The sequence below is a fragment of the Leptonotus elevatus genome, chromosome 2 (genome assembly GCF_054856555.1).
Source record: "Leptonotus elevatus isolate MCC_2025b chromosome 2, RoL_Lele_1.0, whole genome shotgun sequence".
NCBI classification, from domain to species: Eukaryota; Metazoa; Chordata; class Actinopteri; order Syngnathiformes; family Syngnathidae; genus Leptonotus; species Leptonotus elevatus.
Window position 1 is genome coordinate 37440659 of NC_141240.1, and position 20248 is coordinate 37460906.

General features: G+C 39.3%; 1 protein-coding gene across 1 annotated transcript; it reads left to right on the top strand.

Annotated features, from left to right (window-relative positions):
• The first annotated feature begins 1185 nt into the window (after positions 1-1185).
• On the top strand, positions 1186-19393 carry pkp1a (plakophilin 1a). Its single transcript, XM_086067720.1, has 15 exons — positions 1186-1487; positions 4568-4680; positions 7051-7215; positions 7299-7456; positions 7546-7675; positions 8965-9172; positions 9246-9414; positions 10438-10555; positions 12876-13040; positions 13121-13294; positions 14753-14906; positions 14994-15180; positions 15350-15434; positions 18229-18341; positions 18471-19393. The coding sequence occupies exons 1-14, from the start codon at positions 1319-1321 to the stop codon at positions 18301-18303; spliced, it is 2070 nt and encodes a 689-aa protein (XP_085923846.1). The 5' UTR covers positions 1186-1318; the 3' UTR covers positions 18304-18341; positions 18471-19393.
• Positions 19394-20248: the final 855 nt, after the last annotated feature.

A 20248-nucleotide genomic window follows, 5' to 3' on the forward strand; every position in this document is an offset into this window, starting at 1 on the left:
CTCCCAACAGCTTGCCAACATGAGCATTAGTCTCAATGTTTTAACAGCATTAATGGTTTGATCCAGACTGAAGTAAGTCAAACCTGACTGTCTTGACCTTTTCTGGAAAAAAGCACAAACTTTTATCAAGGGAAATTTGGACTGTGATTAATTGTTAGCTCACTACCTAAGCCAGCAAAAAATAAAGGGTGGAGAGGACGCTCACAAAGCAGTGAGTCATGATGACCCATAACACCGAACATAACACAGGTCAGCCTAAACACATAACCGCCGTCTGTTTTTTAAATCTTCCAAGCACCTATCGTAACTGAGGCCCAACCCAAACAAGTAATGCCACAACTTACTCATCCAAATATTGTCACTTAATTCAAAGGAAGTTGCACAGACTCACTATTTCAAGCAGATCTATGCGTCATATTTTTCAAGAAACACATTTTTTTTTCAAGCAGTTAAATGCAGAAACAAAAGGCAAAAAAACCAAACTTCTCAGTGACAGAAGGTGTACGTCACCTCACATCTGTCTACCTGCAAGAGATTTTACTCCAAGGGGCATGGAGCAGCAAGCACAAAAATGTTCAGCGTTACAAGTATGGACCAGCAACATTAAGGAAATGTGAGGAATCAGCCTTGAGGCTAAATGATGGCATCGCAGTGGATAGAAAAACTTGTCACACTTTAGCTCTTATCCAGCTGGAGAAAAGATACCAAACGAGAAAACCAATAATCACACAAACAAAAATGTATTTATCTTGAGTCTTGATGTTGTAAAATAATAATATTAATAAAAACATTTAATGAGACCAAGGTCTATTTTTCCCCCAAAAGTGATTATATAATATTATGTTATTATTATTATTATTATATTATTATATAAATAATACTTCTCAACATAAAAAGCATATAGTAGCGATACATAAAAGAACACAGAACAACAAACAGAAAACGATTGTTGATAGCATGTCACAAACAACACAACAAAGATTTACTAAGTCAATTGAAGGCAAAAGAAAAATGCTACACGTCAGAGCAAAAAGCAGTGTGTATAAATGTTTGTATAGTGCAGTGTGCGCTTGTTTACACGTTTTGCAGTAGTCAACTCATCAGCTCCTCGTCTTCGTGTGAACTGTCATCTGCGTTCCCACCTCGACTGGGCGCGGCGCAGGCGCAGCTGGGTGGAGCTCCCAGGCCACGCCTCTCGTTTTTGTGCGCACGTCCGCCGCACGCTCCAAGCCAAGTTCAGCGCTCTTTTTCCCAATCCCAGGAGAGCCACCTTGCCCCGGACAAGCGAGCGTTTCGATCGAGCACCGAGCAGAAGACGATGCTTGCGGAGCCGCTGCATTCGGCCATCAGGGTCGGGGGAACCGAGGACACCTCGCTGGCTGTGCCGTCCGACGCCAGGCTGCACACCGGGGCGCACCGGGTGCTGGATCAAGTGCAGACCGTCAAGAGGAGCAAGTCCAAACACGGCAAGAACGGCACTCCTACAAGTACGTAACTACTTTGCTGCTAATAATCCTTCATGCGCGCGTGCAATACGGAAACCCGTCACAATTATGTCCTGCACAAAAAAAAAAAGTAAACACGCGGTTCTTTATTTCTGTAATTTGGCGTTTACGCATTGGGGAACTGCTTTTTGGTTACAATTTAGCACCCATAAACACCTGCAGGAATGAGTGGCTATACCTTTCTTACTTGCTTATACGGTTCTATTATTATATTGGTCTCTTGTGCTTTTACCTACTCTTGACTGAAAATCATAAATGTATCACCTCATAATCGTGTATACAATATTGACCCATGCATTTCATGTATTTCAGCAACAATTTGGTTTTGACATCAAAAGTCATGGAGGGAAAAAAAACTCTTAAAAAGAATAAGTGGCTTAAAAAAAAAACTTAAAATATGTAAAAAGATGTGGGGGAGGTGCTTGGGGGTGAATGCAATTTGAAATTCCCACAAAATGGTGCGGCGGACCACATTTCGGTGCCAAATTCATCAATACAGGGACGGCTCCAGAATTAGTTTCTCTTTTGGGACTAAAGGGGGTCTTGACCGATGGAGGGGCTTTAAACTGGTGCCCCACAGAAATTCATTTCCGGTGTAGAGGTGTAAATAAATTCTTTCTTTACTCAACTCAAAATATTTATATAGCAAAATCAGACGTTTAAACAAGACAGTCGATCTAATGTACATCTATGCCAGCAACATGTAGTGCCAGGTAGACCAATTAACATGCTCCTCCAATAATTAAATTCACTTTTTGTGACATTTTTATTTGTTGGGTGTGCAGTGAGATTTTTTTTCCTGATGTTAAATATGTGCCTAGACTAGAACATTTGGAAATTCAAGGCTGTGTGTGTATAGCAAACGCAACCATACACAATACTACAGTATTGTCCTCAGTTGCCTATATTTCTGACAAACTAAAAGTATGTTAAAAGTCAAAAAGTACAACTTTAGTACACTTTGATTTATTTTGGGGCACTAGAACAATAAACAGTCCAGTCCTGATATAGTCGTGCTATTGTGCATCGAGAGACAGCACTGCCGTCCAACTGTGTCCTTTTTCTGAATGTAATCTGTGTGTGGCTGCGTCCACTCAAGCACTTGATGTCCAACTTTCCCTTTTAGGAGTGGTTTGCTCTCTCCAAGAAAGGAATGCAGCCCAGTGGTATTAAATCCTCACACACACAGAAGCTTTTTCGGCTTGAGTGCTTGCATGAAAAAAAAAAAAAAAAAAAAAAAGAAAACGCACAGAGAGAAACTTTTGTGTTGTTGAGACTGCAAACACAGAAGAGAAGCTGTCAGTGCGATAACATCTTTTGCATTCACACGTAATGATTTGCTGACACATTGTGTGAGTGTGAAATGTGGCGCGCAGTCGATAAGGTCACCCTGAGGCCCGTCCGAAACGGCCTATCCTCAAATTAATCGAATATTTTGACACTGACAAATGTTTGGCACTCATCTCAAGTTAGACTTGATCAACACAGTAAATAAAGTAGGGCAAGTTTTTTTTATTATAAGTGTTAAATCCAGGTGGGGATCATTGTTAAGTCACCATGCAAAGTATGCACAGTTAAGTAGTACGTTGAGGCTCGCTAGCTAACACGCAACACAAGTGCAGAAAGAAAGAGTAAGAGTAATCGCCAAAAACAAGCAAGCTAATTAATTTGCCATTACCACGAGCTAGCACGTTACTGGTTTATCCAGTAGAAGCTGCTTTATTGCTGTTCCGCCCCAACAACAAAAAAAGGATGATACCTGACAATGTTGGCAAAGATCATTTCTAGGGTGTATCAATTGAATTAATTATTTCTGATGTTAGGGATTAACTCGTCTTGTAGTTTGCTTTGTTCAGGCTGGGGTGACCAGACGCCATCTTTTGGGAGGACAATTTTCTTACATCCTGTTTGGGCGTCTGGGGTTTTTATAAATTCATGAAAATGTCCGGTTGACATTGCGTGACTAATAGGAGGTGAATTACACTGTGTAACTGCGACTGGTACCACAATTTCAAGGCGGGGTGCAAGTTTCCTCTTTTTTTGTTTTTTTAAATTGGAATATGGTCAACCTAGTTCAGGTAGACAAATAGGAACGTCCAGCCAGGCGCCCAAATCAGTCTTCAAAATATCAAATATTCAGCACAGGAGAGTACCGTCCACCAGAGAGAGCTTACATGTGCATGTCATAGAAGTGGACAGGTTAGAGCAGGCCGGGGCAGCCTGAAATGCTCAAAGAGCAATTTGTACAATCTCCCAAAGAAAAAGAAAAACACCAGAAGCCGCAAATGCCTTTTTATTTTACTTGTATGTGTTGTTTTTAATATACAGTAGTAGTAGTGTTAATAAATGGGGTCAATAACTCAATATGAGTGACCCAGAAAATGTTTTATTTTTTTATTATTATTATTATTTATTATTTTTTATTTATTACAAGATTACCATAACACATTTGAAAAGTGTGCAAAAAAAATCCATATTGACTAAATTATTTTGCAAAGATGGAGAGTACGACAGAAGAAAGATGTTTTTTTTTTGCTTGCATCATTCATTTTGTTTTGTTTTTTAACATTCAAAGATAAGAAAGAGTGGCAGCAAACCTTCGTAAAATATACTTAAAGACTGGAGACAGGAAGAACAACACGCCATAATCCTTTAATGATTCCGTTGGTCTGGTGCGATGATGACGAGCACGCGTTTATGAATCACGCATGACAAACAAACACGTTCATGCAGGTGACATGATGTCACGTCTGTTTCACACCCAAGCATCAATGTGGGAAAAGCAAGAGACGATTTATTGTAACTGTTTTTTTGTTTTTTTACTTGATTGCTCACTGTGACAAAGGTGGAATCATGACTCCTCCCTCTTGAAGACGAGACAAGTTCCTCTAATGGCAACATTCTGCCCTGCCTGCCTTTGAGGCTCTTTAAGAGGCTTCACCATCTTTTAATTCCTTCTGTTCATCCAGACAGAACTGTTTGCCAATCGTCCCGTTGGCATGCTGCCCTGCTGTAGCGTTCGTGTGCTTTATTTATTTATTTTCTGTGTCCTCTCTCCACAGGCCCCACTTTGTCGACACTGGATGAGTTTGGAACATTCCAGTTTTTTCCCACCAAAGCTAACGGCACTTTTGGTCGCAGTGTCTCCACCAGGTCGGCAGCGTTCAACAAAGCGGTAATTTGTTGCTCTTGTGGAACACTCCCATCGCGACACATGGACAAATGATGATGTTCTGCTTTGTCCCCTTTTGCAAGATATTTTCCTGTTTAGTCATTTATTTTGAAACATTTTCCTAATTAATCATTAATGTGTATTGGATTAGGGTTCCTCACACATTCCGAATGTGACGTGCATGTCAGGCTGAGAGCTACACTGTAGTTCTGCTGATTCGTGTGAAGGGCTACCAGTTTGATGCACACTTCGAAAATAACAAATGTGCTCAAATTGCATTTAATCCTATTATTATTATTATATTAGGTTTGGAGGGGAGAGATGGGGAAATTACAAGAGAAATCGTTAAATGGAAATATTGCTATTCATCCGTTCCAGCCCTTGTGCCCAACGTGGCCACCAGGGGGCAGTATAGTACAGTCATACATTACATACACAAACAAAGAAGAGCTTCATAACTGACTCAGTAAACTGCCGTAATATTAGTCTTTTTTTTAAACGATAAAAAATAAATGCATGTGAATGTTGATATATTGTCTACATGTGTTGCTGCTACATAAATGCTAATGAGCCCATTTATGGAATTGTGCATTGTGTGTTAGCATTAACTCATTCACTGCTATAAATTCATTAAAAAAAAAGATTGTTAAAAATTAGGGGAAAGAGGCGGTTATTTTTTTAAAAATTGTAATTAATCGCAACACTTCACTAGTTAACTCGCAATTAATCACAAATTTCATATCTGTTCTAAATGTACAATAAAAAATTCTAGGTTTTCATATTTTTGTTAAAAGTGGAAAAAATGTTAAACTGATAGAAATAGTTGAAATAATTTTTTGACGTTTATAGCCGTCATTGGTAGTAAACGAGTTAAGCAAGCGGACATGATGTTGATGATGTTGTTTTATCATCACAAGTTGTACTTCTATTTGTTTAGTTTGACGGTAAACTTCATGAGAAGCTTGAAGCCTCTTTTTAGCATAATATCTGACTATGTTTGTGCCCAACCGCTGCTTGTTGTGATGTGACTTGCGTTTGCTACCACCATATAGCAGAGGCAATGTGATTGGTTGGGGGTTTGTCAAAAAGCCAGGCACTCGTTTGATGTTATTTCAGCTTTTCTTACAAATTGTTATTGCTACATCTTGTAGAACGATTTTGATTGATTTTGAAATGGTACCCATTAAATAAAGATGGCGGACATAGCTGTGTTCAAAGGTCACTTCAGGTTAAACAAGCAAGCACGAGTTAAACGGTAAGTCACATGACTGCCTATCGATCGGCTAGGCAAACACAGGCAGATGTCACCAAGCCAAAGAGGTAGCCATGTGACAATATACACGTTTTGTTATGTTCCTGGTTTGTTTAACTTTGTCCACTTGAGCTGTTATGACACAAACACTAACTAATGTGTTTACGCATGGACCATGCCTTTAGTTACAGTGTATCTTTATGGAGTAGATACCATTTGAAAGAAGCAACACTCCCAGACAGACACTTACAACGCCGAATAGCTCCGCAATTAACGTATGGCCAATTAAATGCAATTCCTCAATTGAAAGGCGTGTCAGTTGAATAGGAAGGGCCTCGCAGTCTCTGCTGGCTCATGAATATGAACATGATTTAGTGTTTTCGCACATGAAGTGCAGTTATCATCTGCCTTATTCAACTTGTGTTCTCTCACAGTAAAGTGATACAATATCAGAATCAAATATATAATATGCTATATAAGATACATTTTAGGATCTTGATATGACCCTTTAAGTATGGAGTGGAATCTTGTATAAGCCATTTCGGCTTCATTTCCTCCTTGCACTGTTTTTAAATTGTGCTAAATAAAAATTTAATTTAATTGAATTAAATATACCGGTATATTTTGAGCCTTGCTGTTGACACATAAAAAACCGAGCAGCGGGTGGCCAATGCCATTTAGGTAACAAGCGATATCGCATTCTGCATTAATCCCATGTGACATTTTAGTAAGATGTCAATCAGGGCACATGGCAAGGCACTCGCAGACAAAATAAACTGATGACGCATCAATATGGAATTAGATGAGACCAAGCCGTTTTAATTGCACGGTGAATTCAGGTTGCGCTCGGGCAGCGCACAAAAGCCACTTCTGTGTTCGGCTGCTCATGTCGAGGCTCTCCAGTTGCAGATATTATGTTACCTGCTCACGGTCTGTGGGATTGTTCTGTGTTTTTGGAAACAAAAAGAGGAAAAGAAAAGCAAAAGCATGCAGCCTTTGCGGAGTCCTCTCTCTTGGTTTGCACGAGGAAAAAAAAAGAAAAAAAGAAGTAATTTAACAGGAATCCAGCAATGTTTCTCCAAATCAAACTGAACTTTTTTTCTTTTCTTTTCATTTTGTAGCAACATGTCCAAAAGAGTCGATCTCTGTCCACAAAAAGCCTGGGAGCAAGGCACCACGGCTCCGGTGCATGGGAACAACAAATCAATGCTTCCAGCTGGCCTCAAAATCCCGTCGGGATGAAATCCAGCCGCAGTGATCCTGCCTTGGCTCCTGCGAGCATCAGGGTGACGATCACTTCTTCTTGTGGCAAGTTGTTGACATGTTTTCGTCCTTCACTCCAGTTCATTTGCATTTGTTGTTTTTATAGAGAGGCAAATCGCAGACCACCCAGAGTCAAGTGAAGAGACTCAGCGCTTACTCCACCAGCAATGGCTTCCACACAGCTACGGGCCAACAACGGTTTTTGGAAGCGCCTCCTGACCAATCTCAGGCCATCAAAACGTCCAAGGGTGATCAACAATCAGCGTGAGTTTGTTTCTTGTAACGATTTATTATGCAATAGAAGAAATGTGCGCTATTGACTAAACTTCAAAAAAAAATGTGCGCATCCGTAGCCTCAACGTATCGGACGTGACCCTCAAGGAAGCGGTGGAGTTCTTGTCTCACTCCGAGGAGAAGTTCCAGCAGTGCGGTGCCACCATCATTCAGCAAACCGCTTTTAAAGATGATCGTGCTAAACAAGAGGTCAGATCATGCGGGGGGGGCTCGTTTAACTCATTTGCTCCGCAAAACGTATAAATATGTTCCATTTTAAATATGACCATTCCCCCAGACGTATTGATGTTTTTTTATACGCTGGAGCATACAGAAGGCTTTGACGCAGCCTCTGAACTGAAGAGAATGCTTGAAGCAATGGTAGTTATTACAAAAGCGGCCAGCAGGTGTCAGCAGAGTAGAAGTGATCAACCAGGGCCATGTTGCAAAAAGCTCTTCTACCCACAGTTTTAAACAGATTTGTAAATAATGATGAAACTTAGCTGTATTTTAATGCTAATTGCTGCAAAACGGAAACTGATTTTCCTGATGAAAGAAGAGACTCTAATTTTATTTTGGTAGGTTCCATGTTTCGGTCCAGTAAAACGGCCGGGAGCAAAGGGGGCTGCTTCAGTGAAAATGGCTGGGAGTGAATGAGTTAAGCATCTTTGTTAAAATAAGGATGGTTCTGTCAAGTAACGTCTAAGGAAAACGCCTCAAACAGAACTGAAGCTCTGTAGGGCGACCGTCTGGCCCGGTCAGTTGGTTTGAGATTTAGCAATTTGGGCGCGCCCATGATTGCGCCTCCAAATGGACAAAATAGTATGTTTCATGTGTGCTGCAGTGGAATCATTTTTGCAAAAATAATAATAATGTTGAAAATATGTTTGTTGAGGCTATACATAGCATTGTTAGTATATTTTTGTTATTTAAATGTTAGTTTATTCTTCTTAGGTAGGGTCTTTGTTAAGCACGTAAAGGGGTTCTACCGCACCTTCACGTGAGTTGTATTTATTTGAATTTGTTGCTGCCATATTTGTATAATTTTTTTAAGGTTGTGTAAATAAATGCCAGAAACATACGGGTTTCTTCGAACCACAAAAAGTTAATTGGATGGCTACGAGGGCTGCTCGATTATGAAGAAAATATTAATCACAATTAATTTGGTAATAATTGAAATCACAATTAGCCCATTTGGTTGTTTTTTTTTGCTACAAAACAAGAAAGTGTTTCAACATGTAAAAATATTTAGACAAATACATTTCTTTTGAAACACTCTAATTAACAAACAAGATTCATGAAATTATTCATTTTAGAATAAAAAAAGGTGCAAATATATCAATTTAATTTAAAATAATCTTTTATTTATCTTTATGAGTATACTGATTTAGTAATTGCAGAGTGTAATAATTGTTTTTCCATTAATTGCACAGCGCTAACTGCCACCTAAAATGCGCCATTTGATGAGTTGTCCACTTCACAAATGTTTTCTCCCTCAGGTTCTCCAGCTTGGGGGGATCCCCACTCTGGTGACTCTGCTGCGCAGTCCAAGTCCCGCTGTGAGCCAGGCTGCCGCCGGGGCCTTGAGGAACCTGGTGTTCAAGAACCATAAGAATAAGCTGCAGGTCCAACACTGCGGCGGTATCGCGAAAGCCCTCCAGTTGCTGAAGGAGACGGAATGCAGCGAGACGCAGAAGCAGATCACAGGTGCCGTATTTCAACACGTGCAAAATATCACGACGGCGGAAGGCGAATCGAAGGTTTTCCGTGACACCCGCAGGCCTGCTGTGGAACTTGTCCTCTGCCGACGAGCTGAAGGGGGAACTCATCGCCACGGCGCTGCCCGCCCTGACGGAGAACGTGGTGGTGCCGTTCACCCGCTGGTCGGACGACAGCGCCACCAACAACATCCACTCGGAGGTTTTTTACAACACCACGGGGTGCCTGCGGTGAGAACGATATTATGGAAAGACATTGACGTCCGCGTACTAGTACATACTCGTCAGGACAAAAAGCGACACAAGTTCATGGGCCTTAAAGGGAAAGTCAACCGTAAACATTTCTTGACAATAATATGTTATTGACTGATTAACTCATTCACTGCCATTGACGTCAAAAATTCAATATTAATACTATTTCTATTAGTTTTACATTTTTTTCCACTTAGTATGTACAGTATGAAAACCTAGACTTTTTTTTTATTGTACATTTAGAACAGATACAAATGTTGTGATTAATCGTGAGTTAACTATTGAAGTCATGCGATTAATTACAATTAAAAATGTTAATCGTCCGATGCCCCTCATTTTTTATAATATTTTATTTTCTTTAATGAGGGGCATCAGGCGATTACATTTTTTTAATTGTAATTAATCACATCTTCACTAGTTAAGTCACAATTAATCACACATTTTATTTCTGTTCTAAACGTACAATAAAAAATGTTTCTCGGTTTTCATAAAAAATTTGAAAATAATAGAAATAGATAAATCTTTGACGTCTATAGCCGTCAATGGCAGTGAATGAGTTTGTGGAATATAAGTTATGCAGCAAAATCCACCGTTTTGATCCATCTCAGAGGGCGGCCATTTTGCCCCTTTAGTCGACTGAAGATGACGTCAATGATGCTCAGGGCTCAGGCAACGACCAATCACAGCTCATCTGTTTTCTGTAGCTGAGCTGTGATTGGTTGTTACCTGAAACCTAGCAACTGTGATGCCATTTTCACTCGACGGCAAGTGGCAAAATGGCCACCTTCTGATATTGATAAAAACGGCTGTAGTAACACAATATGAAGAATACCACATATAGACTAGTGCATAAAACACAATATTGTCCCCAAATTTTTTGAGGGGAGGTTGACTTCCAGGTGTTGAGGCTTCCATTTTGTACACGTATCGACTCCATACTAAATTTAAAGCTGCCGAGCTTACAAACGAATATTAAATAAACAGAGATTGAAATGTTTGCAGCAACCTGAGCTCCGCTCAGCTGAGGGAGAGGACGGCCATGAGAGACTGCCGTGGACTCGTGGACTCGCTCATGTGCTACCTTCAGTCCTGTGTGGCCGACAGCAACCCCGATGACAAGGTGAGCACAGCTCAATCTCTGATTGGGCCTGGATGGAGCTGTGGCAGAGTCAGCAATGTCGCCACTTTGAAAAAAAGTAGCTTATAGTTACTTTACTGATTACTTCAATAGTAATACTTGAAGTAATAACCAAGTTAGATTAGTAGGCATAAATTAACATTTAATGCGCATTGTTTGGAAATATAATGATTGGACCTGTGTTTGAATGTGCTGTGTTTTTTAAATGTAATCATTTTTTTGACGTACTGATATTTATTCAGAAGCTAGATAACACTGTCACAGTGTGCAAAGTAATATTTTCTTTAGTTGACTCATTCAAAATAGTGGCTGGATTTCCAAATTGAAACTCTAATCCCTCTCCTTACTACATTGTTATTTTCATGTGGTCAAAATGTGACATGTTGCATATACAACGTCACTCTCCCAGGCGGGAAAGCTAATTGTGTCCCAGAATGCTTCACTTCAACCTATAAACACTGTAGTTACTAGGGGTGTTAAAAAAAAATCGATTCGGCAATATATCGCGATCTTACAGTGCGCAATTCTCAAATCGATTCGATATGCGGCCGAATCGATTTTTAAACATCAATTTTTGATGGAAATATTCAACACAATATTTTACTTAGGGTTAGGATTCACACATTAAGCATGGAAGAATGTTATATTAATGGAACGTTAAGCCTTAATATTTTATTTCAGGGCTGTTCAAACATGAAACAGACAACCTGAATTTTCAGATAAATAAATACATTTTCATACAAATCTTACAGTGTACATGTACAAGTTTACTGATTAGTATATTCTAAATTTGAGTAAAAAAAAAAAATAATTCGCAATAATCAATTTATAGATTTGCATCGGGATTAATCGGCATCGAATCGTGACCTATGAATCGTGATACGGATCGAATCGCCAGGTACTACGCAATTCACACCCCTAGTAGTTATTGTCCCTTATGTATTCTATAGTGTACAGTTGTTTGCTATGTCTCATATTGGGAACGGGTTCACTTTCTGTGTTTATTTATTAGTTTTGTTCCACGTGCACGTGGGAGGAAAAACTATCACTGAAAAATAAGTGACCTCTATTCAAAGGTTGTCAAATGTTAGTCGGTGCTTCAAATAAGAAGTTAATGGCACTACCAGCTGGCAGTGATGCACCTGAAATCATATAGAAGAGTGTTGAAAATGTTCGATTCCTTGACCACCGCCTGCCAATTGATATTGGTGCAGAATTGCAAAATTGTCTCCAACCGCAATGATGATGATGCTAAATAATTCGATACAGGTAAAGAATTGTCTCATGCTTTAGAGCAGTCTGATGGCCATAAATATTCCCAATATGATCTAAAGTCAAGGACAAGAAATTGTTTTTTGCCAGGGTGCAATCTTGCAACATTGCTCAAATGTCAATTGACTAAAAAAACCACACAAAAAATGTGTATATTCTACAAAATAGAAACTAAGTAAGAATTCTTCATTTGGTATTATGCAAGTATAGTAAAATGCATTTTAAAAAGTTCAGGATCATGTTACATCATTCTAATGATTTGGCCGTCTGACTGGAATTTTCAGTACTGTGAACCGCGCCGGTTAACTCCCATGCCTCATGTGACTCTCACAGTTTATATAATGACTTGATGCTTCAGATCATTTGCACGCACTTGCAGCTGCTTTTAAATGGGTTGCACTGGCTTTTCCTGTCAATCGAGCCTCTGGCATGAGTACACGCTAGTGAGTTTTCCACCTTTTGTAAATGGCTACAATGGACCTTCAAAAGGGAAGCTAGCATGTGTTTTGGTTGCTTGAATGTTTATTCACAATGAAGGGAATTCTTTACAGCGCATCTCATTAAATAGAATCATGTAGAATTCAGTCGTTCAATTCAAAAAGTAAAACTTCTCTAATTAACTAGATGGGAATGCTAATAGCTGAATGCTAAGATTTGAATGCATGCGGAATGCTTCTGAAGTCCATTGAAAGATAAATTATGTGAAAATAACAAATTATTCATTGCAGTTGAATGATAAATGAATAAAAAGAAAACTTGCACTGCAATCTGTCCAAGGTGGGATTTGAAGTCTGTTCCATTGAAAATGAATGGGGAAAAGTTGATATTTAACATGACATTGTACGGAAACTGTAAGTAATGTGGAATCAGACAATATATTCCCAGGAAGGCGTGACTTTTTGAAACAAGGTGTAAATTGGATATATTACCTAAAAAGTACCTGAAATAATAATAAAGGTTAGAAACTACAAAAGTGGTGTCTGTCAGCATTCCCATAATTATCTTGGTTTTCCGTCTGTCCTTTATGTAGTCCGTGGAGAACTGTGCATGCATCCTCCACAATTTGACCTACCAGCTGCAGGCCGAGTCCCCCAAGTGCTTTGCTGACTTCATCCCTACAACAGAGAGCCAATCGGGCAGGACAAGCCCGACGGTTGGATGCTTCAGCCCCAAGAGCGGCAAGGTTCAAAAGCAGGTACGTAGCACCCAAAAAAAAAACAATCTCTGTGGACCATCTTATCCAAGGTGAGCTGATTTTTCTACTTTCCTCTTCAGTTTTCATTTGACAGCATTCAAGGAATGTTTGACGAAGACCCGAAAGGCGCCAAGTGGTTGTGCCACCCCAAAGCCATGCAGACTTACTTGTCTCTGCTCAGCTCGTCCCAGAAAGATGCCACCTTGGAGGCGTGCTGTGGTGCCCTGCAGAACCTGACTGCCAGCAAAGATATTGTAAGTCCACAGCAGCATATGGAACGCAGTGTGTATATCAAAAGTCTACGCGCCCCTCTTGAAATCACGCGTTTTTAAGATATGAAAGAAATGAGACCAAAATGAATCCTTTCAAATGTTTTTTTCTCAATTAATGTGACCTTTCACGTGTCTAACTCAAGTTTTTTTTTTTTTCAAACATGTTATAGAAATGTGCATAATCACCTCCAAATTGTTTAAGGCCCCAGTTCAGTCTGAAAAAAAAACTGTTGGTTACGCTGCCACCAACAAGCTTCACTGTATTTTGGTTGTTCTTTTGGTGAGGACATTTTTGCTGATATTAGAATTTTGGGAATTATGGTCAAAATATTCACCCTTGTTTTCTTCGGACTATAGTACATTTTCCCACATGTGATTGGGAGATTTGAAGGGAAAATGCTTGAAATCCTTTATCTTGGTCTGATTTATTTATATATATATATATATATATATACTGCGAAAACCTGTAAGGGGTGTGTAGACTTTTTGTATCCAGTGTCGGTTTAACTATTGTTCACATTATTGTTTGTAGAATTCATTTTAAAAAGGGATTTGGTAAAACAAAATGCTTAGCGTTTCATTGTCTCTATAGTATTAAAAGTAAAAACAAGTTGCCGTTTTGGTGCCGATTTTAGCTAAACAAACAAATGAAGTAGACGCACATGATTTGCTTTAGCTGGCCACAGAAAATGATGCAGCAGGTCGTATCTGGCCCCGGGGCCTGGAGTGCGACAAAGCAAGAACATTACCTGAAAGGAACGCATCTATTGCAAGGGCCGACAACCACAAAATTGAGTGCCAAATCAATTTGAATGGTTTCTGGTTAATTTTTGGGCTGCTGAGTCCGATAATGACATCTGTTTTGTTGAATTGGCTCTTTTTTTTGGGAGAGATCCATATTTTTGACAATTAATTGATTGATAATTAATGTGCTTTGACATTTTAGGAAGTGTACTTTGATTGTTACTAAAAGTAGTGTTTGTGCTTCGATGTCACCTGTTTTTGCATTTGTTTACTGCTAATATTGCTTAATATTCTGAATTTTTGCTTGATTTCCACATGAATCATGATTTGCATGTAGAAGGTCCTCTGCAGTAATGATTGGATAAAAAATGAAAGAATACTGTATGACATTACATAAAGTGAATACTAATCGTACTAATATACAAGTCATGTCATAACTTGCTTATTATTTGCACATAAAAAAAAAAAAGAATATCTCAAAAATTTTAGGTAATTTTGAAAAAACAACAACAACCTGTCATTTCTTTTGATTTAACGACATCAAAATATCTTAAACTGTTGAAACTTTCTTAGCACCAAAATGTGTGTTGACCAACATTACCGAGCATCAATAAGGAGAAGTAGGATTCGTGCGCGTTTTGCATCTGACAGCTGAATTGGGAGACTCAACTCTAACTCAGGAATTGTTTGTTTTAGGGGTCCAGCGCCATGAGTCAGATTCTGGTCCAGAAGTTGGGGGCTCTGATGCACATTGCCCCTCTGTTGAGGTCACCCAAGTCGAGCCTGCAGAAGGCTGCTGTGTCTCTACTGGGTAACATGGGTCGAACCAGCGGCTTGCAGGCCACCATGGGTGAGAAGCATCACGCGTTAATGTCGCACTCCACAGTCCTCTCGTTTCCAGGCGGCAGCGCTCGACTGTCTCCTGTCTTTTATGCAGCAAAGCAGGTTTTGCCGGAGCTCACCAGCCTCCTCTCCGCTGGCCCCCGAGAGCTGGGCAACTCTGATGAAAGCCTCGCTACGGCTTGCAACACAGTGCGCAATCTGATGATGGCGGACACGGAGGTCAACAAGAAGTTTATCGATGGCGATTTGGTGGCATCGCTGGCCGACCTCAGCGGGAATGGGTGAGTTTCAAACAAACATGTCCGAAAGTGACTCAACTGGATTAATTGCGTTTGTGGTCAAAATTGCAGATTTTGAGAGCTTCCTTTTTTTTTTCTTTTTTTTTTTATAAATTGGCTGTTACATTGATGATGTTGTGACATTGAGAAAAATCATCTTTTTTTTCCCCAGGTCTTTTCCCAAAGGTAGCAAAGCGGCCTCTGTGCTCCTCTACCATTTATGGAACGACAAGAACTTGCAAAGCATTATAAAAAAGGTAAATAACAAAAACAGTACAACACAACGTGCGCAGTTAATTGTGTCCACAACCACGCACACACATACACAACATGACCAGCAGCGTGTACGGTATTTGCATATGCTTTGCACATTCACTTTCTCTGTCGAGCCCCACCCAAGTTGTTGAGTGAATACAGAAACAGTCTCTTTGGAATCCTGGCTGACTGGTTCTCAGCGCTCGCTCGCTGTCTATGGTGGGAGGAGTAGTGGAGGGAAACCGAGAGATTATAGAAAAGGGTTAGGGCACTAAAAAGCTCAAATGAAGCTGTCAAGAAGACTAGCGCAGTCTGCTACTTTGCATGGAGAGAAAGTCTGACATGCTGAATGGTTCGAGCAATAATACCTAAAAAGGTTTAGATTAAAGAAGGCAAAACATGACAATGCAATACTAGAGTAATTCTTAAAGTATGGTACTGGTAAACACTTTTCAGTACAGTAACCCCCCCCCCCCCCCCCCCTGCTATGTTGCGGGTCAAATTGACCAGTTAGGAAAAGCTAGAAAGAATAATAATACATTTTTTAAAAGACTTAAGTTCTATTTTGTCTGCTTGCCTTCATTTTTCAATTCAAATTTTTAAAACACATTTTAAAAACATTGCATTGCGATATGTGATTTTTATTTTTATTTTTATTTTTTAAGAAAAGGTCAAATTGACCCATAAACTATGTTAAGAAACAAACAAAACAGGAGGTTTAAATATATATATATATATATATATATATATATATATATATATATATTTTTTTTTTTTTTATGCTTTTATTTAGCTATAATTTTATTTAGCTTTTATGTGCATGTAAATTCAAAGATTTGTACGTTATGCATGTTTGAAAATAATTGCTGAAAACATGTGCAAAGCCTGAGACACGTGTAGTAGTCATTTGTGGAGATACAGCATGAAACTGTTTTTCACAAAATCAGTTTCCCAGATTTTTTGCGGGGTTCGGGTTAGGCATCCAGGAATGCGCTTGAGTCACTCCCCACCCCCGCTATATAAGAACTGAGGGCGTTTTCTTGGCATCAGAAGCCAGCCGGCACAATTAGGAGTTATTTAGTTATAATTACGCCTACTAGCCAGATTTCTACCGCTACGGCGTGTAGTTACAGTAATTTCTGGACTATAAGCCGCGCTAGCTAAATTTGGGGAATACCCGAGTTTGTTACACATATAAGCCGCACCCGACTGTAAGCCGCAGGTGTTTTGATGTTACCGCACCGGGTTCCCGCTACTTTTTCTTTTCCATAATGAGGGCGCAAATTCTCTCACTCTCGTTCTGTCTCTCCTAATATATTTGAGCTCACTTGGTTTGTTTTGCTCTACCTGGCGCTCTTGCGCTTCCTTTATAGTACGTCCCCTTGTGATCTGATGGATACGCCGCACCTTTGTATTAGCCGCAGGGTCGAATGCAAGTGAAAAAACTAGCGGCTTGTAGTCCAGAAATTACTGTAGCTAGCTACACACTGGAAAATGTATCGTCCCTTGTGCCACAATTTGGTGTCGTTATTTGAATTCCCAAATGTGTATTTTCTTCAGGCTAGCGTAATATGTGGAAACGTAAAACATTGTGTGTACTGTATTTAATTTCACTTATAGCCAGGGGTGAAAGTGGGCCGGAACGGCCCGGAACTGTGTTCCGGTAAAAAATTAATTGTTCCGGTCCGAAAAATATGATGGCAACAGTCAAAACCCCATGTTAAATAAACTGCCAAGCTGCAAACCAAAAAGAAAAAAAATCGTCTAACGTCAGATTTACATACGCGGTGCGGTACGGCGAAAATTTGCATATTCGCCAAAGTTGAAAAATTTGAACTTTCTTCACATTTCGCCTCGCGGCCTGAAATATGTGCCACATCGGCTTCGGAGATGGACTACGTTCACACACTGCGTCCTGTTTGTTGTCACCTACAACACAAGCAGCCACTTAATACCTCCGTAAAAAAATGTATGCCCTCCTGCAGGTACAACACATATTTTTCAATAAATACATAAGAAGACACCTGGGGTTTTGTTTTGAAACAAGAACAAAGTAAAAGAGAAAGCAAAAGAAAAGTAAGCACTTGCGCTGCATTCAATGACCACCCACGCAGTAGGAAATCTCAGATATAAATAGAAAAAGCTCAGACGACTGAATGTTACCGTTTTTCTAGTTTGTTCCAGATGTTTGACGTTTAAATATCTGTTTACAAGGGACCTTTTTGGAAGGTGTGAACATAGCATAAAGTGCTTCTGAATTGTTCCAGCGTGCTTGTGTAAGCGTGATCCGTTCCCAACGATATCTATTATCTATCATTATCCCACGGAGCTGCCGGCTTGCGCTTCGTGTTGTGGCGTGTACGTGTAGGTGGGATATATTTCCGCCACCGGCTTGAACCCAATATATTTTCACAGCTCATGTAGGCAAAAGAAAGATGCTAGACAAATACATTCATTAAGTATTTGATTGAAAATTGAACGTTGAGTTTGGCGCGTTTTCTGAGTATTTAGCGGATGTGCCCAGAGAATGTCTCATTTGACGTACTTTGCCGATTTTTTTTTTATCCATTCAAATTTGCCAGGCTTCTTAACTTGTCTGTGGTGTGTCAATTTTTCCTACCGCATTTTTGTTTTCACTGTACAGTGTCTTTAATCATGTTAGTCATGATGTTGGTTGCAGAGCTAAATATTTTCGAGCTTGTGTTTGCTGTAAAAAGTTCGCAAGCACCTAAATGAAAGTCTCGTGGCGGTGCAATTCCTCTAACCGTTCTTGTTTTTGAACTGCTTGATCCACAGCTAGGAATGAGCAAGTCATTATTCGTCAACGACGGCACCACGGCGGCGTACAGGTCCGTGCAGATTATCGAGTGATGGAAGCTGGGGAGCGACGACGCCACATTTGCCCAGAGGTAGACTATTATTGGAATGCTCGTGTGTTCACAATGGAGGATTGCTAAATGCACAGCAGCGGGATTGAAACCTTTTTCTTTCTTTTTGTCTCTCCCTCTTTTCATGCATGTTTGTGTGTGTGCGTCAAGATGGAAATCAGCATGTTTAGACACTGTTGAGGCCACACCCTTGCAACATGGAGGGTAAAAGTACCGCCTTCACAACCGTTGCGTTGAAAGAGCTTTAGCAATTCTAAATGTTATCATTGCTGTATATATATATTATGTTGCAAGAAACAAAAACAAAAAAAAGCTTTGAACGTCATCAGTTATCCCGCGGTGTTGTACGTATTTAATTTGGATTGGTTTGCGTCGTGTGTATGTTAAATTGACACGTGTGTTTTTTTGTTTGGTTAACTTGAGTGTGAGCTTTTTTCTTTTATGGCCTCAGCTGAGTAGTAAATGAATGTAGTGAAAAACGGTTCAATATATCACTTACAATCACATCTTTCTTGTGGCCTTGTGGACTCGGGAGACGACGATGAATGTGAATGAAAGAAAAAAAAAATGGGAATGTGTGTTTTGTTGTTAATTTAATCTCTCGCTCAACAATTGTTACCTTTGCTAAACATTGAGTTACGGGGGAAATTGTTTTAGCTTACCAAAATGATATTAAAGGAGAAACCTATCCCATGTAAGACAGTTAGCCTAGCCTAGCTTAGCTTAAGTTAGCATCGGTCATTAAACCAGGAGGAGACACAACTATCTCTTCAAATGATCACTATTTAAAATGTTCTAACACATTGGTATATTTTGAAATATTAAATAGTCTTAAGTATGTTATAGTGTGGAAACGTTTGCAGTGCGTTTGCTATATTAACCTGCTACTGGCAACTCATCAAACTCGCCGCGACAGTATATTTACCAATGTGCACAATTCATTTTGAATGTTCCTTTTCTGTAAATGTTACAAACAGGCAAATTAATTGATTTATATTTTATGTTACACATTGCTTTTTTTTTTTACTTTATTGTCTGTTTTCTGAATAAAATGAGGAGTTCAAAATATCGAATTGGTATTTGGTAATTCTTTGTATTGTGTAAGAAACATTTTTTTGTGTGATAATATTTTGACAGTAAGTTTTTTTTTTTTTACATTTATGCTATTAGGATAACAAAATGAAGATGTTTGAGAATTGCTGTATAGTTCTTCCTTTTCATTAGTAGATTTAATTTGTCTGCTTTGACATTTTGACACGCTGACGTCGTTAAAGTTTTGTGGCAATGTTTAAGAAGCGTATAATTATCAGCATTTACTGTCAGTCACAGAAAAAATAACCTGCAATAAATTGCTAATGAATGCATATTTTTGTACAACAAATGATATAGCGATGCGCTGTCAAATCTCCCGACTACAAGCAAAGTCCTATCATCTCTGTCGAAACTAGTTGTGAATGCTTTGTCATAATAGTTGAATTCCAAATTGTGTTGTTTTCTCATATCTATTTCCTCCTTTTCTTTGTATCTCAAGTAGTCTCTTTATGTTTGTTGTTTTTGTCGATCATTGGTAGAACCCTGCCTGGTGTTTTCATTTTGTTGTTGTTGAGAGCATTCATGGCAACTTGCAATCATTTGTAATCCATTCTATTTTATTTACGGTTTAAAAAAATATCCAGATGTAGTTTGATTACTTCCGATTTTTCTTGAGAACTCCGTCACTTCCCCTTATGTAATTACTGTAGTCGCTGCAGATTTAAGAGATGTTTCAGCACATTTGCTTTGGATCAGTCCCATCATGTGAATTCAATAGTATGAGGAGCATCTGAAACAGTCACAGTCAAGTCAGAGCTTGTTTCTAATAAGAAAGCCATCTTATATTTTCTTTGCTTCAGGCTTCTTGGCCTTTTTCATGTTCAGTGTTTTATCAA

What these genes read in the sequence shown, in the direction of transcription:
- pkp1a (XM_086067720.1), top strand. Translation starts at nt 1,319, where the DNA reads ATGCTTGCGGAGCCGCTGCATTCGGCCATCAGGGTCGGGGGAACCGAG. An exon ending in AAGGGTGATCAACAATCAGC is followed by an intron (nt 7,457 to 7,545) that starts GTGAGTTTGTTT and finishes GCGCATCCGTAG; the next exon opens with CCTCAACGTATCGGACGTGA. An exon ending in GACGCAGAAGCAGATCACAG is followed by an intron (nt 9,173 to 9,245) that starts GTGCCGTATTTC and finishes TGACACCCGCAG; the next exon opens with GCCTGCTGTGGAACTTGTCC.